Source organism: Ascidiella aspersa, chromosome 1 (genome assembly GCF_963924565.1).
Source record: "Ascidiella aspersa chromosome 1, kaAscAspe10.2, whole genome shotgun sequence".
Lineage (NCBI taxonomy): Eukaryota > Metazoa > Chordata > Ascidiacea > Phlebobranchia > Ascidiidae > Ascidiella > Ascidiella aspersa.
Window position 1 is genome coordinate 24,053,647 of NC_139447.1, and position 27,631 is coordinate 24,081,277.

The 27,631-nt window shown below is 36.1% G+C and overlaps 1 protein-coding gene across 1 annotated transcript; it reads right to left on the bottom strand.

Annotated features, from left to right (window-relative positions):
* Window positions 1-236: 236 nt before the first annotated feature.
* Window positions 237-26,764, bottom strand: LOC146168412 (von Willebrand factor A domain-containing protein 8-like). Its single transcript, XM_083384991.1, has 42 exons — window positions 26,617-26,764; window positions 26,455-26,532; window positions 25,393-25,529; window positions 25,204-25,314; window positions 24,352-24,519; window positions 23,454-23,618; window positions 22,880-23,044; window positions 22,525-22,623; window positions 20,723-20,839; window positions 20,399-20,524; window positions 19,763-20,001; window positions 19,445-19,558; window positions 19,049-19,217; window positions 18,437-18,660; window positions 17,954-18,060; window positions 16,925-17,124; window positions 16,563-16,639; window positions 15,829-16,040; window positions 15,182-15,319; window positions 14,666-14,871; window positions 14,106-14,257; window positions 13,305-13,401; window positions 12,593-12,734; window positions 12,143-12,339; window positions 10,185-10,387; window positions 7,770-7,895; window positions 7,513-7,613; window positions 7,129-7,286; window positions 6,342-6,534; window positions 6,110-6,191; window positions 5,626-5,733; window positions 5,149-5,248; window positions 4,597-4,779; window positions 4,326-4,408; window positions 4,100-4,208; window positions 3,491-3,616; window positions 3,354-3,421; window positions 3,084-3,174; window positions 2,668-2,838; window positions 2,062-2,126; window positions 1,818-1,919; window positions 237-1,676 (listed from the first exon to the last, which is right to left on the bottom strand). The coding sequence occupies exons 1-42, from the start codon at window positions 26,723-26,725 to the stop codon at window positions 1,574-1,576; spliced, it is 5,721 nt and encodes a 1,906-aa protein (XP_083241117.1). The 5' UTR covers window positions 26,726-26,764; the 3' UTR covers window positions 237-1,573.
* Between the last annotated feature and the right edge of the window lie 867 nt (window positions 26,765-27,631).

Consider the following 27,631-nt stretch of genomic DNA (forward strand, 5'->3'; position numbering starts at 1 on the left):
ACTGTAGAATGATAAAAACCTTACATATGGGCCGCGGTCCACAGTTTGCCGACCTCTGCTTACACCAAAAAACAACAATCTTATAAACTTACTTTGACGTGGGACAAAATTTTAATTGTTTCTCGGAAAAGCTGTAACAAAATGAAAAAAGGACCAATGTTCTTGCAATTTAGTCTGAGTTTATTTTCATCATTGCACGACATATGACGTCACAATCTATCGTAAAAGTCGTTTTGTCGCATTATTTTTTTAAGGGCCGCATAATGACGCTGATGGGAGTGGGGGATAGGAAATTGTTCAGACTGGGAATGAGAAGTCTACGTAAAAAAACAAGCAACCTCAAGAAGTATAGTGTGCTCGTTGAACGTGCGCGCTAATAACGTGAGGCACGAAGCGCTGGCCCACTAAAATATTGGGACATTAAATATATTGAATGTAATCATGTGGCACTATATAAAGACAATTTGTATTAATTCTCAAAAAGCTTTCACACAACCGTGCTTCATCAGGTTATAGTAGCAAAAACGAATACGGCCTTTGACAAATACGGCCATTTATTATTTATAATGATAAATCGTCATACGTATAGGCCAGCACTTGTTAACCAGTGCCCCATGGAAGGTTGATGGGTACGCCGCACGTAAACATACAAAACAATTAGCTCATTGAACATATAGAGTAGATGAATTACGCAATTATTGGACCTACGTAACGAAAAACTTAACTTCGAGTGAAATAACCTGCATGTTACCCAAATATTTCGCGCCGCCACGTTTTCAGACACACAAACCACAAAAGTTTGCGTCAAGCGCATCATTATTGTGCTTTTAATTTGTTACAATTAAAATTGGAGAAGACCATTTACTTACGATGTCATGACAACATATTAAAGTATTTCACATTCGCGCGAAGCGCAAAATGCCGGATTTGAAGTGGCACCAGATGAAAAAGCGACTAACATTGTATAATAACACGTTTGTGCGAAACTTGGCAAGTATTATATTCTTACCGAAACTAGGAATCCCATGATACGTTGCTGTTGATTTTAAATGACAAAAAGGTCAAAAATACGTAATTACATAGAGTGCCTATCATTATATTAATAAACATGCAAGTTTTTTAGTTAATTATAAGCAAAATCAAAAATTAGATAAACGGTAGTTTTGGAAGACTAAGATTAGATGGTAACTAGGATATCGAAACCTAAATAAACGTTTCTTATAAACAATAGGAGTAACAGAACACTATTTAATACGCTATAGTTTTGATAATAATTACCTTCATTGTCTTATTATGTTTAAAATATCGTTCTTACCAATGCAGAACACATAACAGAATTTAAATTCTACTTAATGAAATCGGTAAATAAATTAATAAAGAACAATAATTTAATTAAAAAGTGCAAAGGGTGAGTTTATATTCTTGTTTATATATTTTATCCAGTAATTTCATAATTGCAAATTATTATTAAATGTATTTGCATAGGTATATATTTAAGCGACTTTCAAGTAAATTGAAATAAAACAAGTAAAATCTAAAGAGATTTTGCACCGGCATCCAAGTTTCACCACGTTTATTTAAAAAGTGAGGATGTGAAGATTTGCTGCATGATTTGTGGTATGTTCTTCGCATCAAGGCAAACAAAAGAACGACCGGATGGCAGTTGTTTCTTTAACCTGTAGCGTAAAAAATGCTAAATTAAAAAAAAAGGTCAAATATGATGTCCAAACTACGACAAAACAGCAAAAATTATTTCATTATGCGTTTATTTGTAAACACACTATGATGGAACAAAAAACTATTTACACTTAATTTACCTTTCTGCTTGGTCGCCGATGGAGCCGATAAAAATGACAAAAGCGTTGACTTCTTCGTCGGACGTCAACGTCTCCGTCAAAACGTGAGGTCTTATACCATATCTATAAGTACAACGATCACTGGTGCTTAGTTGGGTTGAACATGTCGCCCTTTACTACACATCATAATCACTATGTTATACCCTACTATTTGTTTAATTTAAATGTACTTATGTTGAGGTTGTGTATAAAAGTGTAACCTAACCTTTCTAAATTAGCATCACTCAGCATCACCACGAAATATTCATCAGCCTCTTCCTTCTTGATCTCCTGCAGAGAGTGAAAAAAACATTTGTTACTAGAGCAGTTGTCGGCAATCGCCGGTCCGCGAGGAGTATATTACCGGTCCGTAGCAGGTTTCCAGATGATATTTTGATAAAAATGTAACTCCTCGTACGTACAATATATCGAAAAACGGGCCATATATAATGTTTTTTTGATGTTTCAAGCGTGCTCACCTCAAAGTGCAATAGAATCAAATCATGCAAACAATGTTTATAAACAATGTTGATGTTCAGATAGGAAATTTTAGAAAAAACGCATGCATTTTAATTAGGACATTGAAAAAAGTTGTTCCTTTACTCAACATTTGTTGCTTTTAAGGCCGGTCCGCGACAAAATTTCAGTTTTAAACCGGTCCGCAGTGTAAAAAAGGTTGCCGACCCCTGTACTAGAGCATTTTAACTGTGTCGGGTATACAATGTCGAACACAATAAAAGTTCGAACCAAACAAAACCTTTTGTTTCAAAAAATTGTTTTGTCATAGTGAAGAAAGTTTATATTTATTAGTAGTAATCAGCTCGCTCGGTACCTTGACGGCAAATCGCGTGGCTTCGAGTGTGTGATCGCCGCTCATGCAGAACTGCGCATGCGCGTGCATGGTCTTGAGGACCTCGAGACGCTCTTTGTCATTGGCAGGAGGTTTGTCATATGACACAAGCTGAATGTCGTAGCCGTCACCGGAGTGCCCCCAGATCTCGTACTGGAATAAATAGCACAGCAGTGTACAAGTGACTTTGTACACAATCAATATGAAAACAAATATCACTATTTACGTGTTGCGCAAAGTTTACTGTATGGAAGACAGTGCTAAAAAATAAATTTATCTTAAACACGTCTCCGTTCAATTTTAGGATTTTGTTTATGAGTCGTGTTCATTACTGTATTACAAACATCTACAAACTTCTGAAATTTTTGAATTGATTATAATTAAGCTTTCAAAATTACCTTAAACTTTTCCTTGTAACCCTCAAAAGCTTCCATTACCATACAAGCCGATTCGACTGTTCGCTCCAAACGCTGGTCAAGTCCATTGAACCTGGATTCAGTGCGACGCACCATTAAACACTAATATAGAGAACTTAGCTTTTTAGAAATGCACAAACTGAGCAGTGAGCACTATTTGTCCAACAATGGGTTAACCGACAACAATATATATGAAAAATGATCACTAAAAATAAAAACCTTTTATAACACGCGGCTAAAATTCCTTCTCACCTGTACATGCTTCCACTCACATCAACGCAGATGCGGATCCTCTTCGGTTTCTGTTGCGGCGTTCCAGGCTGGAATAAAAGCAATAAGTTTCACGCTAGCATCTTCGCGAAAATACTTAAAAGCACGAGAAAACCCACTTCCGGTTCCTGCTCGGCCCTCCTTTTGTAAACGTTCTTCTCGCCGGTAAGTCCTTCGATAAGCTTCATGTCGTCAAGCTCGCCAGTTTGCTGATGCTTTAACCACTGCCGTTCCTTGCTTTTTGCCTGCGCACAGACGAACACTTGTAAATATTGTGGTATGCAGGTCCTATACACCAAGCTTGGCTTTCACAGTAAACCCACACTTTGCACTATGTCTCGGATAAAGTAGAAACCTAACTCAGATTAAAAAAAAAAAAAAATGAAAGGTTTTTAGCTTAAAAATTTCATATCACGTTTTAATGATTTCCTATTTGTACTGTAGATGCCTTATAATATGCAGGAGTTGTGCTGATGCTTCTTGTGCCTACTTCGCTAATGCGTCCATTTGGTATCGAAAAGTTAACAAATGCACTGGGCGGAACGATCTTAGTCAATTCCGGTTATTTAAAGTAAAGGTTTTTCAAACATAGTTATAAACCTCTTTTGAAAAAAAATAATAGAATTTTGATACATACGGAAAGACTAATCTCAGTATGTGTTTTTTTTTGTTATACGTTCTTTTGATACATAAAATTAGGTGGTTTATTGACAAAAATAGTTTCGAACCTGCAAGGAGTCGAGAATAATTCTCATGGCCTTGACCTGCTTCCTCACGCTGCCACTGAAGCGTTCGTACATCTCGGCGTCGTATTCACTCATGCGAATCTCCTGCAACCTGGTAATTAACATAGTCAGGTTAATTGGCGCATTATAGATGTTTAGATGCTTTGTCAGGTTGGATTCCGTACTACACAGATTACTTAAGAAATATACAATTATTAGGGTAAATTACCTTTCCTTAAATGCCTTTTTGCCCATTTCCCTGGCTGCCTTTTTGACATGTTCAGGAACAGCTTCCTTTTCCCAATCTGGAACCTTAACAAAACACCGCCCTGTGTTATATATGGCACGCAGAAGAATTATTATCCACTAAACCAAAATCTTATACTACGTGCTACTCTATACACAACATGGAAATGAAGAACATTCACCGCACATATTTAAGAACATTCAACGCACATATTCAACAACATTCACTGCACATACGATGAATGCACAATTACTTGTGTGACGTCATGACCGGCGTCTAGTCTGTAGGGTCCACCCTTGCCACCGAGCCCAGCTGTGTCTCGGCCTCCGGTCCCACCTGCCCAGGTGTTTCCCCCGACGTGCGGGTTGTTGTTGGGGTCTATTTTGCCATGCTTGGGTGCGAGAACATCTTTTCCACTAATTTTCTCGGTGTTAATCTAGAAAATGTGGTTTACGGTTTGATGGATATTGGCCATATATATTTTTACTTTGCCTATTTTGAAAATAGCAAAGGTTAAAAAATTGGTACCAAATCGCATAAATTAATTTTGATGAATAAACTGTTGCAGGCATTTTATCAATTGTAAAACATCCTCCGGCAAATATTTTTTAATAAATGTATCGACCTTTCAATAACCTATAGTGCAGTAAATTCTCATCAGGGCGATGTGTATAGCAGTCACACAATAAAGAAATTTGTTTTAATTTTACAAATGATAAATTTTATGCTCTTGGTCTTTAAAGTATTTATTTCTAACTATAAGACAATCTTTTATACTCTTATAGCTACAAACAAAATTGTAAACCTGCAAATGGTCACGTTCGTCCCCTGATCCGATCATTGACCTCCATTCATCGAGAGATCGTTGAAGATTGATTAACCCGGTTTCCCATTCGCGCACATAACTGCGAAACACAAACGAACTTCAATTTTTTTTGTGTACACTGTACAAAATCATTACTTAAAAGAATTGAACAGTGAACTGCAAACTGCAACACAACACAGCTTCGTGTTTAAATAAGAAATGACTTTGTAATATGTTAGTAACAGGAACGCGGAGTCGGAGTCGGATTAGAGACTAGACGGAGTCGGTTGATTTTGATGGAGTCGGATTCGGGACTCGGGGATCGAAGAATATTTAAGACTACCTGACCCGCGCATGCGTACCAAATTTTCTATATGACCCCCTATAAGTACGTAGATTTGGAACCGACCTCGAGTTATTTTTAAACCGACTCCGCAGTCCTGCTGGGTAACATTCAGATCCACGACATAAACCTACCCAGCCGAGTCTACAGTGACCAGGTTGTCGTTGTTTCCAACAGCTAGCTGGTAGCCGCTCTCGGAAACACTGCTCTGCCACGACACGTATGGGGAGGTGGATACAGGTCTGTAAGACGTAGACACAAAAAGCATAATTGATCATAGAAAGTATCAGAATGGTGTTATATGCTATACAAAAGACTGGCGATTTACTACACAGCTATAGCAGCTACAGGCAAGGGTTATTGGAAACCAAAAAAAGTTTTTCGAATAAAATATCTAGTGATTGTTTACTCGGCAAACCCATTTTAGTAAGGCATCGACTGTCTGTGGCGGTAGTGATTTTTAACATTATATCTAATTCTTGTACTCGTACATAATTATATACCTAAACAATAAAGGTTTAAATACGATATTATTATGATTTGTCTAACAGTGAAGCAATCAGAAATAAACGTATAGTAAGCAAATTTGTGTAATTTAATCGTTTATAAGACACTTACGGCGGTAGAGGAATAAAGCGCAGTTTGTGGTGACTGAGATCTACAACTTCCAAACAGTAGTCACTCGTTCCAGGCCTCGCACCTGTGAAAACATTAAAATTTTAAATAGGAATCTTTAAATTAACAAGATTAGAACAGTACAGTGCCGACGATTTACATCACACACCTTTAAAGTTTCGCAAGTGTAAATCTAGAAGAATCTATCTTAAGTTAAATCAGCCGAAATTTAAACCTTCTTCGAATGCCTTCTCCGGGACAGAACTCATCGGCACAACGCGGATGACCTGATTAACCTTGGAAAGAACACGGCTGATTGGTTTGGGCGGGATGGCCTTGGACAAACCCCGATAGTAAGTTCTCGCACTGTCCAATATTCCAGCCGTTGGCAGCTTCGTGCGTGGAAGAGCGTACACCTCATTAGCCGACTGAAAGATAGAATTGCAGTATTACCAAGGAAGTAAAATAATAATATTAAGTTATGGAAAACAGAAAAAGGATACGTCGAATTAAACGGCATCCCCATTGAACGGTCATATGTAGTGCAAGGGAGAAATTCTGATAACGCTTAGCTGTTTACTTTGTAACATTGAATTGTAGTTGTTATATTGTATACTGCTAAATATTTTGGCCTTATAGAAAACACAAATATGCCACGAACTGTCCTGAGAAACTCTTGATTTTTTTATCTGTTTTTTATGAGTTGGGATTTGTATAGTGTTGGTACAGCGCACAGCTATATAGTGTTGGTACAGCGCACATATATAGTGTTGGTACAGCGCACAGCATTATTTGTGCGTTATAATGTACTAGCAGCACAGAAAATGTCATTAATCTTTTTAAACTTGGTTGAACATTAAAACTTTTAAATTGGGGTGAGATATACATCTTTCATATATCCAATGGTACCATGTATATGCGGACGACTTTTTCGCAGAATGACCAACTTATTTTACGACTGTCGCCTTACTTAGCGTTTATCAAGAAAACCAAAGGCATGATGAATATAAAAAACAACGAACCGACAACTCGGGGAATCCGACGACGCACCGCGCGTAATTGTTCTCGTCCGCAAACACGCGATTGGGGGAATCGATTGACTGGCCAAGGGATGACGTCAGTTCATTGGTGGGCAGCGAAGCGGTAGCTGCACTGAGAAGTTTTTCTGGGGTACCTGTGCCTTCGAGGAAATGCAAAGCAAAACAGTTTGCATAAGGTAGTAGTATACTTTGAGGGATGCTGTTTATTAAACTACAACACTGCAATTTTTTGACGAGAAATGCAATAATCCATGTAATCATATTGTGCCAGAAATAACTTGTTAGACATGAAGTGTAAGATTAGTCATAAAAAAGTCAATGCTTGTAAACTCATTGAGAACGGATGAGATAAAATATTTTAATTACTCGAGTACGATCCAAATCCCATATCCACTCCTTCCTCGTTGATTTGTTTGAACTGGCTGGGCATAACATCTTCGTCCGAGCGTGTGTCGATTAAGTACTTTCTGAAAGTTAACACATAATAACTTGATAAATTTACGTACATATTACAACTTAAAATAACTATATAATATAATATTACTACAAATATTTGAGACCTAACGTTACAATCATTAAAATAAAGTCAAATAACAAAAAAAGGTTTTATCAACATAACAAACCGGTAGGAGTCAGCCTCGGTCACAAGCCACTTGTCGTGAGCAAGAATGTGGAGATCCACAATCTTTACAGGGGAGGTGATTCCCCTAACTTCGCCCTCGGCAACGTTAACGTGAAATATTTTTTGTCTGCCACAAAACAATATTAAAAGAATAACGCGTTGGACTTGCCTTGCAGCGGCAAACTAAATAAATACCTAAATACCTTAAAATAAATCAATATACGAAGCAAATAACAATTTAAAAATCAGACACTAGCATTAGGGTTGATTTAAAAATCAGACACTAGCATTTAAACTCAACATTTTGAGGAATTCACCTGTTATGATATTTTGAATATTTTGGTGGAATGTGTATAAATGTATGCAAATAGGTCTTTTAAAGCAGTGCTCGTCAACCTTTTGGGAATGGTACACCCTTTTTACGTTTACTCAAAGCTTATAGATCCCAGTCCACGCAATATACCAAATCTGTAGTAGTACTAAATCGGAAAAAGGATAAGCAGAGCTGCAAGTATAGGAAATCTCTAGCATATCTTTATACAAATACAATATTTCATCAGTCATTTAATGCGAGCGTTGCTGTTGAATTTTTTCATTCAGTTGTGTGAACCGAGGCAGTAGCCTTGCTTCGAGTGCTCCTCTCATACGCGTATCAACATCCTTGATAGAATTTCTTTTTTGGTTTTAATTTCAAAAAGCAGAAAATCTTAGTTTGCAAAGGTATGTCGTGGGTATGCGAGCAAGGATGGAAATCGCTTTTATACTGAGATTTACGTATTTAGGAAAGGTGAGAAGTGATATCCAAAATTCAGTATAGTTTTTAAACTGTTTAAACTCTGCCTTTTGAACCAAATATGATCGTAACTCAATAAGTTCACTGGGTAAGTAGCCCAAGTTACTCCTCAAAATGCGGCCTGCGAAACCAAAATATGTGGCCCGCGGTGTACTTTGGATTTTGACCCGCACCACAAAACATTCAGTTGCAGGCTTTTGAAATTGCTTCAGGGCATTGTAGCAACCATATTTTGTCTAACTAGTGTGTCACAAACATTCAGATATTATTAAGTTACTATTTTGTGCTGGCAAACCTTTAACGTGTACAGCAAAAACTGCGGATGCTTACTTTAACGTCGTTTATATCGTTTATGTTAAATAGCCACAAAGTTACGTCAAAGCAACAGGTTACTACAGGTCAAACTGGTCGCACGATAATATAAGATAATAGGAATATTACCTCGCAATGGTAAGTGAGAGGGGCAAAGTAAACGCAAATGCTATCAGAAATAGCTAATCATCGGCCTATTGTCATGCATTATCTGGTACACCCCTGTATTTTGTACACCCCATCAAAGTGGTATACCCTTAAATAACTATGGTACACCCAGTTGAAAAGCACTGTTTTAAGGGATGACTAGTGGTAAAATCAAAATATAAATGCTTATAAAACAAGAAAGCACTATAAATTGTCTTCAAAATTTGAATACAATCGCTAATGCTCTTCAAAGACTGACAAAAGGCTAGTAGTGCGTTACTGTGCATCATACTTGACGTATGCAAAGTAATCAATGTTTCATCTGTTTATGCAAAATGATTTACCACAGTTTATTATGAATCGTGCTGCAATTTATTAAACATTACTTGTACATTTAACACCCGACTGTAAGGTAGTAACTGGCACGCTTGATATACTCACTTTTACATACTTGTGCATTATGTTACTGTTGATCTATTTACTGACATTACCAGAAGAAATCGACCTGGAATTTGATGTTCCCAGTGAATATTTTAGTTCAAGCACGTCGATCAGTGTATTAGTTTGTTTTGTGTCCCAGTATTATTAAAAACAATAAACAGCTTCTGCGGTCCAATGACGCTAATTTTATTAGAAGACTTTTTTTAAATTTGTATTGCTTCCTGGTTTTATGTGATGTTTTTTAATTCGCAACAAATAATGATTTAGAAGAATCATTTGCTTATATTTTCACGCATTATAGCAAAATTTGCAAAAGTATCAAAAATCCCGAAAAATTGATGATTATAAAACAAAACTTTAATTCGTTGAGCGATACAGAAATAATACTGTATTTCACCAATTCGTTTATCATTCCTCTTTTTAAAGGCCAAACCATGGGAAACAGAACGATAAATGTGACTTTTAAAAATGTGAACAACCACTAGCAGAAATTTACAGAGTTGTGCTTATTCCAATAAATACATATTATATATTTTCTAGAATAGCTTTATGATAAAAGAGAAACAGTCTGCTATAATCCACTTTTGTTTTGATATATTCTGTATTAAAGAACTATAGTTTTCCAACTCGTGGAATATTCTGGGAGTTGGTACAACCAAAATTGGAACATTTATACAGCATTGCCATAAAAGCGACAGGTCAATACAAAAACGGCCAACTCACCCTTCCCTCTCGTACAAGACCAGTGAACAAAAGTCCTCCGCCAGTTCTGTGCACATCCGGAAGACGTTTGATCCCTCATTCCCGCCAGCTGATTGAGATTTCCGGAACATACTCCCTCCTCTCGTTGCTTCCCCCTCCATGTCCGGGATGTGGAGGCGCCTCACTGCTCCCGTTCCTGGGTCCACCAGAAGAAGGAATTTGCTCTGAAGTAGGTATAATTTTTGTAAGCTTTCCCTCAAAATATGCATTTAAGTACCTTCGAAATTTAAATGGGCCAAACTGGATAGGGTATTTAAACTGGATAGGGTATAAACAATTATATTTCTGGCATGTTGTTTTTTTTAATTATATTTGACTTCCGTGGTAAATGAAGTGAATATAGTTGGTGCTTTAATGAAACCTGGTAAAAAGTCTAAAGCTCAACTTGTTTATTCATTAAAAACACATTTACTTGTACAAGCCTTTAAGCTGGGTTTCCTTGTTTCTTTATAAAGTTTGTGCCTATATTTGAGGACAGTGACTTAGAAAATACTTCAAAATTTGAATCTAAGAAACGTTCTTATATTGGGTTGTGTGCTTAGTTTGTCGTTTATAGTAATCGTACTTTTCTTCGTTTAGAAAAATCTCGTAAAGTACACATTACCAACAAATTAGTGCCCAGCCAAACAGTGTAGTTTGTATGTTTATGTTATTATTGTAGATTTCTTAAACATGCGGTTGGTATTACAAAGTATAGTTTAGCGTTTTCCTAGATAAATATAATAATTAAATAATTCGTAATGCCAAATAAAATTTGAACCAACCTATTTGTTTCTTGCAAATTTTTTCTTTAAAGGACCTACTTAACTGAATGCCAAGAATAAGAAAGCTCAATATAAGGTATTGTTTAAAACTATCGCAGTTAGATTTTTTTAAACCTGAAAATCACCAAAAGCATCACGTAAAACCGTGCAATGAAGAATTACAAGTGGCAAACTACAGCGTCATGACAGAGAAGCGTGGTTTTTGGGTCTTGGCAGATGGTAACTCTGCTTATAAGCAGATATATATTTACGGTGCTACATAACAGATTATATTTTATTTACAGCAGAATGGTCACATGCAAACTGTCGACATATTATTGTTATATTGATGAAATAATAATAATATTATTATTATTTTTGTTAATTTTGGGATCTAAGCCTGCTCCAACATTGCTAGTTGTTGATCTCTTCTCCATATCGTAAGATCCAAGCAAAACCACAAAGGTTGTAAAAAAGATCCAAAACAACTTTATTTAACAAAAGCAGAATACTATAGTTACGCAAAAAGCATCGTCAGTTATGCTAATATTCTACAAACACAACGAAACAACAAAATTATATATAAATAAAACTATTCTAAAGTTCAAAGTACATTGTAACACTCGTGTAAACCCCCAATTCACGAGTGTTACAAGTAACATTTGTTGCACAACCCGAAATGGTCCAGCTGGACTTTCATGAGGCTATCTGGTTAAATAAAATAGGAGCTACCATCAATATTCAGCATATTATAACACCCACTATTAAATAATCATTGTACCTTACGTTTTTATCTCTTTTACTTGACCTACTTTTTGCACGACCTCAGAATTTCTTTGCGTTTTCTTGTCCAACGGTGTTTTGCTTCAGGCATTGTGATTTTATTTTGCAAATTTAAACGTCAGTATTGGTTTACACCTCGACTGAACTGTATTGTAATTCTGTTTTTGGCTTTTTAAACTTTTGAATAGTTTTATTTATATATAATTTTGGTGTTTCGTTGTGTTTGTAGAATATTAGCAGAACTGACGATGCTTTTTGCGTAACTATAGTATTCTGCTTTTGTTAAATAAAGTTTTTTTGGATCTTTTTTACAACCTTTGTGGTTTTGCTTGGATTTTATTATTATTATATTTGTGCAACTGTGTATGAACACAAACACACACTCACACACACCTTCTCCTCAAACAGTGCCACTTGGCCGGCAAGGGGATTTCCCATTGGAGCTATTTTCAAGCTCGATTGCACCATGGAACCGACGTTAGGAAGTACGTCATAGAGATCGACGAATCGTATCTGGTCGTTCCCCTTAGTGGCGGCAAACAGCGCGGCTGAGTTGACCACCGATACATAAGTGACGTCCCTGTTGGAGTCTGAAATACTGATTTTTTAATATGGAATCTATACTCCAAAGACTTGCATAAAATAAAGTGCTACAATGGAACTTACAAATTTAATTAATAGATAAATATGCCATGCTTCCAATGTTTCTATTTTACAAAATATTTAAGGCGATAGTTTATTTTGAACTAGCGAGGGTGTGACTAGTAACAGTTAAACGTTTTATAGTAAGTCATGTCGTTTAGTCCAACAGTAAATAGCTGCATGACAAGTCCAATTACTCACGTGTTGCTGTGGCCACGTCGGTGACGATGTTGGTTTGGAAAAACTGCGGCAGGCTCCAGTGAGCGCTCTGTTCCGTAAAGTCCAAGCCTCTGTCCTCGGTTCGTTCGATCTCGTATTGCTGCACGTTCAGATACACCGGGCCCTGCGTCGAGAAGTTAGAAACACTGACAACGACATTTACTCGGCAATCACTCGTATATCAAACCAAATTTTACACAACATGGTAAAACTATGTAATTCGCTATAGGTTTTATGTTGGCGTAAATTTTCTTCGACTTTTTTGTATTGCTCTGGTGTTTTTGTATCCAGTTTAAACTATTGTTTTAAATGCCTTATATGCATAGCGTCCAGCGTTTAGCACCTCTGCCCAATTGTGCCAGTACCAAATATATATTAGATTCTATTACCCAATAACATAGCAGTACACTTTTAATATTTCCTATAACCCTTTCTCAGGGATTTTTATGTGGTTTGTCACTTTATGTATAATATTTCCAGCTAAAATACATTCGAACTCTATCAGATAACTCAGTTGGTGACGAATTTAAATAATTCCCAGGGCGTCATGGGCGTTAAATCTTAAGGACAACTCGAATGTAAATTAAATCCAGGTAAAATATTTCAATGCAAACAAATCCATAAACAACTTGTCGCTTTATTTTTTGCTGTTTTAAAGGATATTTGTTTGAAACAACCGCAACATTCCACCGACCTTAACTTGAATGTTGTGTCTAGTGATTTGACCGGTCTCCTTCGATTTATTGAGCACGTTCCAGTATCCGGAAAGTTTCGGTACGTCCAACGCAATTCTGCAGTTAACGTAAATAACTTTTGTTAACCAATTTGCCAAAATAATCCGTCAGAAAAATGCTGGGAACTGTAAACAGGAAAACCAAACCACACACCTTTAAAATATTAGGAAAACATTTAGTTAACCTATATAGAGTTCGCTATAAATAAAAATAACTCCAGTTTTTAACTTATATATTGCGTATAATTTTATACGAAATTGTTTTTCAGAATAGTTAATATTTGTTTAAACTTTTTCCTGGGATTTTTTAAACTAAAAACGTTTTCAGATTAGCGAACATTTTTTACTAATATTTTTTAATGACGGATTGCAATGCTCTACAAAGCTTTTGTTTGCGATACATCGATTGCGTTTAAGTGTTTTCGTTGTTAGTGTGGCAGACCTGAACTTGCATACAAATCACAACACAGTTATTAAGTGTCGTCGTTTTATTGCATAGAAATTGGTTGTAAGCGATTAATGGTGCGAAATTCAGGCCTGAAACAACTCAACGGAACACTTTACACAAAATAAAACACGTGTTTGCTGGTAGAGGTTTAGTAATGAAATACAATTTACGACGAAGATAAAAAAAACACAATAAAATAGTGATCTGCGGCAACCCGAACCCCAAGCTAGCTGTCAGTCTGCAGACGGACATGATAATCAACAAAAAGCGAAAAAGGAACCACGAAAAAATACGGACTACGTGGGCATTTTTACGGTTTTGCGAGCTTGATGTTATGCGCCTTCGCCCCGACAGGGATTCCGTGCTTGTGCATCACCGACGATATCTGCTCGCGCGTTTCCTTGCTGTAAGCGTCGAAGTCAAACACGTTCTGCACGACGCTGGCGAGGCCCTCTTTGGGAAATTGCTGGATACGAAAGCACACGAATGCAGGTAAGTCAATTTCAAGGAATTTTTGCTCATTATAACACAAAGGCCGTTACGCAAAGTTTACTAGGCATCTCTTGGACATTACAAAGTTAGGTGGCAACATTTGGTCTATAGATCTAGACAAATGGACGCGACACAGGATTATTAAAATGAGGGTTTCATGGGTTACAAGATAGACATATTTTTTATTTTTCTCAAAACATGAAAAAAAATTCAAATCTAACAGTTATTTCTAAATCTTATAGAAATAAATAAGGGTGCAACTCGAGAGTTTGGCAAAAAATGGTGGTATCCCGTGAGCATACCAAGGCTTTCGCCTTACAGACGGACAAAATGTGCCAACAAAACGCCAATTCACAAAATTATTCTGTTAACCGCCTCCCACCTGAAGATGTTTGACGATGTTGACGACCTCCCGTGTGGAATAGGGGTAGGAAATAAGACCGCGGTCGGCCAGGTCGCGAAGTTCCCCGAACGCTGCCACCAGCTTGCGAAGTGATGCCTCGGGAACCTTTTCTCCATACTGACGTAACATGTCGAGCTCGGAACTGATGCTGGGGTTGTCCACGGCGTGGCAACTGAACACGTCACCTGCGTAGGTAAAAAGGTAGCGTTTTTAGCGAAAATAAAACTAAATTAATTTCTGTAGTATAACAGTGTTCTGCGCCGAGTTTTTTTGCCTTAAAATTGACTAAATCAACAAGCGATTTTACACACCTTAACAATATTGTAACACTGTAGGCAGTAGTAGACACATACTGCTAATAGGAAAATTCCAAATAAATAAAATTACCAAGCCTTGTTTTTCAATTGCCTGGATTTAAATAACTTTGTTTCGCATAACGAATGACTTGGTCCTGGTATCACGGATCTATGTAAAAAACTATTTGCAACAAGCCACCCATTGATCCGAAGAAGTCGTTGCCAAGGAACGGAAAGCCGGGTCGGTTGGCGAGAACGAACATCCGGAACTCAGGGTGCATGAGGATAATTTCCTCCTTGTTCACAGAAGAAGAAAGGTTGTGCATCTCTGCGGGATCTGACGAACCAAAAGTTAAGAGCGTACATTTGACTTGTATTGCACTAGCGCCATTTTTTTAATATACCTTATTTCTATTATTTCTGGCAGGAAATGTGAAAATAATTGGCAAATAGGGATGATATATTACAGAATAATAAAAACGTAAAATAATTGGTTAGTAGAGAGGATATATTACAAAATGATAAAAACGTGAAAATAATTGGTTAGTTCGGATGGGATGGTATATTACAGAATAACAAAAATGTGAAAAAATTGGCTAGTAGGCAGGGTATATTACAAAATGATAGAAACGTGAAAATAGTTGGCTAGTAGGGAGGGTACATTACAAAATAATGGAAACGAAAAAATAATTTGGCCAGTACGGAGGGTATATTACAGAATATAAAACGTGGAAATAATTGGCTCGTAGGGTATGCTACAGAATAATATTTGGTCGAGCAAAATTAATAGAAACAAACTACTTCGTGTAACGCATTTATTTCAAGGGCGAAAGGCAAAGCACTCACCGGTGACAATCTTGCGTCCGTCGGCCAGCGTCGCCCTGCCGCTTTCCAGGAGCGCCTTCAGGACGCAAGTCACGTGAGTCGGAGCCTTGTCGGCCTCGTCGACCACCAGAGCGTGACCGAGTCGGACGGCACGCACAAGAGCTGAGTCCTCGTATACGATGATACCGTCGCGTACCGTTGGTTGCACCGTGAGACTTTGAACGGTCGTGTCTCTGCAGAGGAATATAGGTCTTGTTATTACTGCCGTGAGCTGAGAGGTTTGATGGCGTTTCTTTGATTAAAAAATTTGCGAAATTTCTAGCTAAATGAGAGTGGAACAACAAACACAGGCCACACTTGATTGTCTGAGTTAGATAATCCTATTTTTAAAGTGGTAAAGCCCTTTTGTCTGTTCGCGTCCCATTCTGAAGTTGTGTTCGCGTACCACCAATATTAAGAAAATCTAAAAAATGTACAAAAAGCACATTAAATCAATATTTGCACTCGCCTTATTGTGTATGTGCGAGCATCCAAATGTAAGTAAATGGTTCTTTAGTACAATGCCATTTCGGGTATAAAACAAAAGTATGTTCGACTTAGTCGGTTCATTTAATAAGTTAAAGATAATATTGCAATAATTAAAAACATTCAAGCATTAGCTTCATTGTTTTTAACAAGATAGAAATTGCTCGTACAAAGTATAGTCTTCTGATTTCAATGAAAATGATCAAATTTTAGTATAAGCAAATGCAAACCTGTGAAGTTGAAGATATTCTCGTGGCTTGTTGAGAAGATGAAGAAAGCGGTCGACAATCTTGTTTTTGCCGACTCCCTAAAAATAAAAAATAGCACAAATTTGGCAAATGTGACTGAATAACAATACAATAACAAACAATTAATAAATAACAAACAATTAATATACAATACGCCGTCATGAATGGGTAACGCGTTTGCCCAATCGAGAAAAGCAAATCCCTTACAAAAAAAAACGTTTAAACCATAACTTCAGGCCATTTGTTTACTTGCTTCAAGGCTAAAAAGTATATATTACTGATATCCTCCAGGTCGCAAAAAAACAAAAATCCAAGATAAAACATTAACAGCTAATTCAATTCACCTGATTCCCGACAAGAAGGATATGTTCACCGAGCAAATAATCCTGTAACATGTCGCGCATCACCACCAAGTGTTGAGCATTGTCGTAGAACAAAGTGTGGGGCACCTTGGCTGTCGATGACGTCACTTCCGTTTCCTTTTCGGAACCGTAGACGGGAGCAGCTTGGTCGCCGATGCGCAGTAAGCCATTGTCAACTCGACCTGAAAAATGTTAAGGATGGTTTATGTTACCGTCGATATGTGGTCCTTGCAAATCGGGAGTGGACAACCAGCGGCTGTTCGCCCGGTTTTATGTGGCTCTTAATACTGTATTTTTTTATGATATGTACAATGCACAATGCACATTGTACAATGTACATCCAAGATTTTGTTTGCTTAAGTTACTGACTATTTCGGTTCCGACTCAGATTCTTATCACTTTTTGTATGAATAAATCAGAAAATTTAAGAACTTAAAATGAATGACAGCTTTTCCTTAACATATCACCAAGTGAAAACATCGCTTCAGTTTCGTTATTGTGAAACATTTGGAACAAATAAGAGCAATGGTATATATAGATATATAGTTGAGTGTTAGTAACGAAGGGTTATATTTGCCTATAAGTGTAAGGTGAGTACTGAGTATCGTTGACCACGGAAACAATTCAATCATTTTCCTTAACTTACACCAGAAAAAACGAAATACTGCCACTACGGATATTTATGGAACATATGGGGCAAATTTTAGACAAAGTGTCGCGAATCTATCGTTGAATATTTTTACGATTTTTTTTCACGTTACAAAATAAACGTATTTTACAGTCGACTACAAAGTTTGATATTTATTTATTTTAGGCAATTGGCAAAGCAGTTTTTGATGAAAAAAATATGTTTGAAAATTTTAATCACAATAAAAGAACGTTATAAACTAAACGTGGCAAATGGTTCCTAAATACATGGGTTACCTAAACAAACAGCAGGAATAACAAATGAGATGAAAAGCCACATTATCGCGTCGAGGAATTTCAAGAAATAAACCAAGCGTTACTCACACGTGATGTCCTGTAACGTTAAGTTTTTCACCGGAAGGGGTTTTGGGGGAAGTCCACTCTTCTCCAATGCATCACACAGAGTGGTGCGCGCCAAGTGAGGGATAAACCTTCGATATATATAAAAATATTATCTGTGGGGCGATTATTTTTAGACCAAAAAATTAAAAAATCTAAAGCAAAAACTAGTTTATTTTGACAAATTTTGACCTAAATCTTTTGATTTTTTTTGACAAGTCAAACGATAATCGCCCTAATTATCAGGTATAGGTCTGTTATTTGTATGTGATAAGTTTCAGGTGATTGGTGCCCGACAAGCAAAATTAAAAAAAAAATTAACGCAGATTTTTCATTAATGCTTGCTTAAACGGTTCTTCTGTAAATCAATTATGCCAAAAAACGTTTAAAATAAATCAACTCGGGTAAAATAAATTTTTACAATTTTTGTTTTTCGGAAATAATAAGATTCTAATATATTCAACTGACCTTGACAGACATGCTTTGTGGACGGCGTCCGACACCAGCTTTAGGCGTTCCGCATCAGCGCCACCTTGCGACGAACTGCTGGCGGCCAACCTTCTGGCGATTCGTATTAGTTGACGTGTGGACAAAGAACCGGCGAGGGATTGGGCGTTGGAGTCCTTGTTACTGCGAAGTCGCTGACACAGCTGAAGTAGACCTTTCAACTCGGCCAAGTTAACAGACGGAACCTATAATAAGAGATTCTTTTACTAACTATAAGAAAGTAAAAGTAAAGTAAGAAATAGCCGGGAATAGCTTAAATGTTAGTAATTTTAAGGCCCATTTCTCGGACAACCAATCTCCGCTGAGGAGGTGGTGTCGCTCTGGAGGTACAAATATAAATACCAACGTATTTTTGGTATCTGCCCCCATCCCCCCCCAAAAAAAAACAGTGTTACCTGGGGGGAAAAACACGACAATACCCAACGGTGGAAGACACACGTCAGGTAAGTATCTAAATGAAAATCTCAATGTAATTTGGGTTGAGAAATATAACAGAAACACACAACAATATGTTTTGAAGTTCAAGTACTTTTTTGAAAAGGGGTAAAGAATGTCCTTTGTCTGATTACCCACCAATGACTGGATGATTTCCGTTTCATGTTGAACACTCAGTGGCGCCATGTGGTGGTAAAGAAATAGTGTGAGAAGTTCCGGTGTGAGCCACTGTTGAGCAGAAGAACCCGGCTTGGGCGGTTCGGCAAGGGCGACTATGCGGAAAGATGGATGGATACGTTGCACCAGTCTGCAATTTAAATAAATTCTTAACCGGTATTTTTTTAGGAAAATGCGAAAATAAAACTTAGTAGCTGGGTGTGTTTGCTTAGTTTACCCAAAAGCTCCTTGACCGATTTACTAAAAAATGCCATATACTATATAGCTGTCAGTTGACATTTCAACAATTTTACGTATTTTTTGTGCCTTTTGCCTTATAGGTTTACAAGAATAAAACGTAAAATAACGAAACGATACCTTTCGGCCATTTCCACGTCGGTTTTTCCGAGTTTCTCCTTCATATCATCGTACTTTTCGTGGCCAAGCATTCGAGTCCCATCGTGCAACGTTATTTCGCGGTCGTGGACCAATCTGGCAAATAAAAACAGTTTATACAAACACAATGCATAGAAAAATATGATAATTGTTTAATTTATGTTGTGTTAAAGTGGAATTTGTATTGGGATGCTAGGTATGTGTCGCTCAAATACTTAGATGTATTTTTTTATAGAAATACACTAGGATATGTTATTTTTGTAAAAAACGTTTAAAATACACGCAGCATATAAAAAATACCTTTGCAAAACAGCCAAAGTGCCGGGGTTGACTCGATTCAGACCATCCAACACAGCAAGGCCGCCCTCCAGCGCCGCCAAAACAAGCGGTGATTGTCGCCACACGGTGTCGCCGTTAGGTAAGGTATACCGCTGCTGAAGGATGTCACGTGACGTCATGTCTTGGTACATCATCATCGGCTCAGTGCGGTAATGGAGCAGCTTGGAGAACTCGCGCAGCAGGCTTGTTTTCCCACATCCCTAAAAAAGGATATTCAATGACATGCATTCAATTACCATTGAAAATAGCGATTTATCTGCTTGAAAGCGTTAGGTACGTAAACCCACCTAAGAATAATTCAAAGAACGAGGTTTAATCGGTTTAAACGATGTGATCCACGGCAGGTGTAAATTACATGATTTATACACTTTACAACTTGAAAGAAAAGTCAGCGCGTAACAAAACAGGCGGTTCGATCTAAATTTCACAGCGCTAAACATTACGTTAGACATATTAAAAAACAAATAAATGTGTAACGGGGTACCTTCTGATAATTTTGCAAAAATACTAATAATTAAAAACATGAATGATTCGGTGCGTCTGCGATGACTTTTCGGTGTACATATAAAACATATACAAAACGGACAGTAAAACTACCTTTCCGCCAATAATGCAGAAGTCCATAACAGAGTGTGTGAGCAAAAGGTCAGCCATAAGACGCCTGTGGTAGGTGGTGGCGACAAAATGGTCATCAGTTCGACTTACGTGATCGCCACTGGCAACCTGCATTGCAAAATTTTACATATAAAGGGGATTTATTCAATTTTGTTGTTATAACTATCATTATGTTTAAACATGCAAAAACAGTAAACAATTTAGCTCTGCGAACCACTTAGAACAACTGTAGCCGTAATTACTTCGACAGATGCTATACGGTCAGTAGAAAAAATAGTTATGCAAAATAAAGTTTTAAGCACTTACTTTGACCGGATGAGTTTGGTTGTTGAGGGATAAGGAAGCAACTGCCTGCCCCTTGCCATATTTAACGGCATCTACGAAGAGAATGGGCTGCGCACTTGGCTCCGTAACGTCAAATGTCTGCGTGAAAAAAATGTTATAACATTAATATGTAATATTCTAAAGAAAACAGGGTTGGATCAGCCTGTTAACTTGAACACATGGATGGGCAAATGGAATGTAGTCATGAACTGAACACTAACTAACATTTTAATCGAAAATTCTCAAGCCCACAAGTAAACAAGTTGACTGTTAACGATAATTTGAACTATTGATCAATTCTTTGAACCGACACATAGCCTTATATTCAATTGAAACATCGTAAGCAAAGTAATAAAGATTCCTTCTTTCTGCGAAGAGTCATAGTGCTGCCGTAATACAAAAAAACACTCCGAAAGGGCGACTTTTAAATCGTTCTTTATGAGTCGTTAAGCAATTTGATCAAAAAACAAAAACTGTCACTTATAACTGCATGCAATAGGTAAATCATACTCAGATTTCGAAAAAGAAAAGGGATAGAAACAGACAGTTTAAGATAGCAATTTTTCTAACAATAAGTATAAGCTATATTGACGTTAAATAGTGATATTGGATGTTGCGGGTAGGTTTATTTTGCCACTCGAATCGGTCTTTGAATACCAGGGGATCTTAACCTTTTTTGGGTCGTTGCCCAATTTTGTTGTGAAAATATTCCGTCGCTCACTTCTTAAAGTTTTGCTTAAATTTGTTACATACGTAAAATTTGTCAAGAAATCAAGAATAACTTCAAAATGTGAAAAAGGAAGAATATTTTATATTAACCTACACAGTACACATAACGCAACTGTTAAGGCGAAGCTTGAGGATGTACTGTAAAACGAATTGAAGAATTATACGAATAAAACTAAAATTTTCACCAACTTTACAATCATCCAAATGCTCTGTGGTCCAACAGTCGGCCATGGCCTACCGATTAAGAACTCATGTTGTAAACTATTACTATTAGTATAAATTTGTTATGTGATCTTTATAGACAAAAAGCCCTGACCTTCTTTCAAACATGCTGCCCAGTACAAATAATTGTATCATTCAAACGTTGCTATTTTTGGAGGGCACAATTTTAATTTAGTTTAGATCAACGTGGTCCAACTGCAGGCCCGCGAGTTCAGCTTTTTGGGCCCGCGAACTGATAGTCAGCTTTGGTTCAATCTGGCAATATCATCTCAATTTTTTTTTTTTAATTTTTTGGTGTTGAAATTATTTTATAACTACCGTAACTGAACAAAAGGTATACATTCCATAAAGTTAGTATATATGCCATAGACTATGTATAATTTGCCAGCAATAAGCCTAAAAATCGCAATTTAAAAACATTGGCCTGCAAGATAAATAAACCTTGTTTTTGGCCCGCGATGAAAAGAAGTTGGACCACCCTGGTTTAGATGTTACAGCCAAAGAAATAAAAATCAAATAATTGTATGTGTTACTGATAGTGTTTTTGGCAAGTAAAAATAAAATAGTTGAATTATAAACAAACTTCTGCAAATAAAAAAGAGGATAAAGACATGTGAAGATAGAAAAAAAAAAGAATTATCTTGTGGCAATGACTTAAAGCAAAAGAAACATGTGTCTCAACAATTTTGGTAATTAGTAAGTTTTCTTAAAAATAGTTTTTATTTCCAAATCATTATATGGTACTAAATCTAGAGTTAACACCCACTTTTTTCAATGTCGTTATTCATTGTAGAACTAAAAAAACCCATAAAGCCCGATTAAGGCAATTTTACTTTATATGTGTCTTGTACTGCTTGTAGGCCTTCCTTGTTTAGCAGCAGTTGATAGGGATACAGATGGGACATTAAGCTTGACAAAGGATAATTGGGAACCTACAAAAGGAATATTTTTGTTAGATATAAGTGCAACTAGAACGCGAGTTATGCATATTATAAACATGTGGGCAAACATTTACGTTTTCTTTCAATACAAAATTATTTTTAGGATACAAAATATTTTCTTAATTCACTAAAATGGACATACACTTTTCTCTGACACTTATGATCTAAACATTAAATAGTCTTCTTATAAGATATATGATCAAAGAAACTTAATGTAGAAAAAAAAGTGTTTTTTCAGAAAAAACACCTTTTCCAAAATGCCTGCTGCTCTTGATAAATTGTCCAGAGGAAAGTCTGGCAATCCTAGCTGAGCTGAGTCTTGCGTGTTAAGTGTGCTTCCACATGATAAAAGCTGGGCTAGAAGATTGGTGCTTGTAGAAGGGGCAAACGCAACCATTTCTTCAAGTTGATCCTGTAATCACACATTAAAATAAAGTTCAGGTTTACCAAAAGCAAGTGCTGTGTACATAAAACTAGAAATTAGTAATATTTGGTCAACATTTTTAGAACCTTTTAACCAGAATATTTCTTGCATACTGTTTGCTGGACAAATAAAGTAGGCAACATGAATGCCATTATCTGTCAACCTTATGTTAATTTTGGTTAAATATTCGTTTAAAAGCCTACTTTTTTATGAGATTTTTTTGTTTTATTCTATCAATGTAGATTATTGAATTAATAACGTCTTGTTGGCCAGGATTTTGACCACCTTAAATTAGAGCATATGAATGCCATATTTTAATAAATCTCAAGTGACGTTCTTAAGTGACGTGAGCAGGAAACATGCTATAAAATAAAATATTGTTATGTGCTTTTCTTACACTAAAGGAAATGTGATAGATATCCTTTGCTTGGAATCTTGATCGGAGAGGTGGATCCAAAGGGTGGCCTCTATACTTTGGAACTGGCAACCCAAGGGCAAACACTCTGAAGTTTTCACTGACTCGAACAAGCTGCCATTTGTCCAACGTCTCCTTTGAGTGGTCCTGTAGAAAGTATAGCATATGTAAATTGGTGTATTAGTTTGAAGCATTAATCCACCTACAACAATATAAAACACTTATGAGATTTGGTTGAAAAAATTGTTGTGAGGAAACTTTTAACCTATAAGCAGATTTATGATGTAGTTACCATCAGTATTTTATCACGTAATTAACCATTAAAGTCAGACGAAAAATGGTGCAATTCCCTTCTCCATTTTTAGATTTCTGGATACGCCGGTGTTTTCATATTGGGTCTTTTCATATTTTCTTTAGGGTTAAATTCACCTTGGTTTGCAGGTCACACAAAAAATGCCTAGGGAGGATTAGAAAGTAACCCACAAAAGTATCTATGAAAACAACTAAACAAAAAATATATATGCTTTTTTTGTTAAAAAAAAACTATGAGTAATATAAAAAAAAAAAAAAATGTTTATTCTAATTACATTGGAAAAAACATGAAGCATAACATTGTGGTGAATCGCTCTTACATTTATACTGCAGTCTGAAATCACAGATGGCTTAAATGGATTCTAGTTCCATAACCTTTATTACAAATCTATAAAATGTAAACTTAAAGAATAAACCCTTGTCTGAAAACCATATCCAAAGGATAAAATAAAAAATAGGGGTAATTTGTATTCTTTATGTACATTTTTCTGGGAACACTCTTTAAGTTATGTATTTAATACACAGGTGCTTTTAATGTAAGCCAGTAGCTTTTTTCGCTTTTATTCACCTTAAGAAGTTGGTCATATCTTGTGGGATGCATAAGAAATCTGCCATCATCAAGTTGCATTTCCCTGTTCTCAAGGAGGTTGTTCAGGGCAGGCAAAACATTCCTCTCTGCTTTTTCGACTCCCTCTAGCACAAGCACCCTTCCCTCTGTTGCTGCCCTCACGGCACACTAAATAGTAATATGTTTACGGAAACCATTTATAATTTGGCAAGTGTGTTTTGTTAGAGATTAAATACTTTGGGTTCCATATACAGCTACTAACTTAACAGGTAAAGCTAGCCTTGGGTGAAATTGTAACTCATGACCACAGCCATCCTGGTACATTTTCTCTACAAACTGAGCTCTATACGCTTTACAATGTACAAGTTACAATTAAAAAAATGAATTAGGAACAATACATTTAAAATGGTGTTAATGAAGATACATATATATATATTTGATCTTCATTAACTTAATACTGAACCTGGTACACATAAGTAAATAAATGTGTAAAAAATATAGATTTTTTTGTAAATATGTTTACACTTGGGTAGGTTATGTGAAAAAAAGTTGCAGTGTGACAAAAAAATCTAAGATGGCCACATTTTAGACATAAAATTGAACCCTTACCCATTAAAATAAAAACTTTACACACACAAGATGGCTTTTAATTATTTTCAACAAATACTACAACTTACAAAGCAATAAATATTATGTGGTTATCTTAAAAATTTAGGTATAAGGAAATACGTAAAATTTGAAAGATTAAAACCTTTTTCAAAAGAAACATGTTTTTATGATTACATAAAACATAAACTTAAAAGTGGCTAAATATTATATTATCTAGTAATTGATCACAATGTTTTTATTTACTTGATCAATGTAATAGGAAGTTCCTGATTGAATTTCTCTTCTCTGCTTTAAATCGCTTTCTGTTGTATCTCTGGACAAAGCAATATACTCTGCTTCACGTCTTGTCAACTCCTGTAATATATAATTTTAGTATAAACACTAACCTAACATGAATTTCAACAAGAGTGTAATCTATAATGAACTATTTACCAGATACTGCATGGCAAGAACTCTTCTTAAAGGACCCGGTGGTCCAATGAGAAAAATATCTTGTCCTAGCAAGTCTTTTTGTGCCATCCACCGTAGGTGGCGAATTACTGACTGAGGTAGATTTTTGTTTTCTTTTACTGCAATAAATTCAACATAAATGAAATGGAATAAACTAATAACTACCTTCAGTAAATAATAAATCTATGACAGATAAAAAAAAAACTCAACAAAAAATACAGTAGCCCCTTTACCAAATTGCTTTTAGAACAATACTATGAGATCATTGCTTCAGGGAAAGCTACTTTTTGGATCACAGCATTGATATTTAATAAAAATTGACCAGTTGGCGGGTGTCTACCATACAGCACTTTTACCTGGCAATTTTTTTTGTGACATTAACATATAAATTGATGGATGCAAAAGCCTAACAGGTGATGCACATGTCTGATTTTCTTAATCACACACTCTCATATAGATAAGTTGTTTTCAAGCAAAGTTGTGCTCAAAAATGCAGCTCTAATCCCGTTTAATTATAAGATGCCAAAAAAAGGGTTTAGTTGGTCAAAACAATATTTTTTCAATAATAGGCCTTAAAGTCGTGAGCATTCAGCCATACGGCATAGGATTTTCCCTATGCCATGTAATTGTTTAGTCCACTTTTTGTAGTTGTGGTGTTTAACATAATTATAGCAGATAAACAAATTGAGTCGTCCAGTGGGTCTGACAACAACAAACAATTTTAGGTTAATGGCACTTGCCAGCCAAGAGTGCAAAATTTCCTATCTCAATTATGGAATATTCACCAGTATTTTTGTTTTGTTGGTGCACGCATTTTTTTTCATCTTTTCCTTTGTTTTTGTCATGCATTGAATGTATAATGCATATGTGTCATTCAACCATCGAAAGGCAAACAGAAATAATAACAGAAAAGCTATTTTTTTAATTATTGCATTTTATATATAATATTCACTTTTAACTATACAACTATACCACATGTTTAGTGTGAACCTTTTATTAAATAAATTATGATTTTAAAATGATTTGTTTTGTTTGTTTGCGTACCATAGTGAAAGGGGACGAATTCTGGATTTTTCGGAACTTTGACAGGAACTATTGTACCTCCTATTGAAACTGAACCACCTGCAAAATAGTAATAAATGAATAACTATATAAAAATAGGATCTTGATAGTTAAATCACATTAGAATTTGCAAAAAATACATACCATGATTGTTACTGGATAGAAATAGGTGGCGACTTTCTTCATCTAAAATTCCATTTAGTCGCTTTATGCGGCGTATAGATTTTTCAGATTTCATGAACATTCGAAACATTTATAAATAATTAGAAGATGACTAAATAAGTTAAAAAATTTGCACCTAACTAAACATAGTGCAAATTGTGCGGGTTAAAAAAGTTGAGTGACACAGCAAAAAGAGAAAGAAAAAGTTAATGATTAAATTCGAAATAGCAAGTGATCACTACCAACAGAATATGGCTTGAGTAAGCAATGCAAGTAGTTTTAATCAATACATTAAACACACTCTAATGCAGTAAAGTTCTTGATAGACTTTTAACAAAAATATTGATACAAAACTTGACAAACGCCCTTATTGCCTTATATGTTGCATTGTAATACGCAAATACCATAATTGTATTAGTTTTCTAGGATAGTACAGTGCATTTAAGCCTTGTATGCTTGTTTGGCATGTTTGTATGCCTACAAGCAGTTTTAAAAGGTTATTTTCCTAATTAGAATAGTTTCGCAGCACACGAGGCATGCCGCCCGCAACATATAGTGAGCATCACTGCTCTATGTTTGGTTTCCGACGAAATTGTGTTTGATAAAACCAATTTTAGACAAGGCTCATAGCCCTATACCACTTTTACTATTAATGTATACCATAATTGTATAGTTATATTTGTGTTTTGTTAAAATGAGAAAAACGGGCGGGTATAGTTCTACATCATGACACAGAGTTTTTACTTGCATGCTAAGGTGCGATTCGTTATTTTGTTGTCGCATGATACGCATGAACTTTGTACCCAAATAACGTGATGAATAAGCATTTCTTCATGACTAGACAAAAAATAAACATGGTTGTAGATAATTTTAACCAGGGAACCGGTAAACAACTGTTATTTGTAAGTTTTAAAAGAGTCGATCTGCGACTAAACCGAAAATTCGGAAGAACACCAAACCATAAACGAGTTCGAACCTAGCGAAAATCTGCCGATTG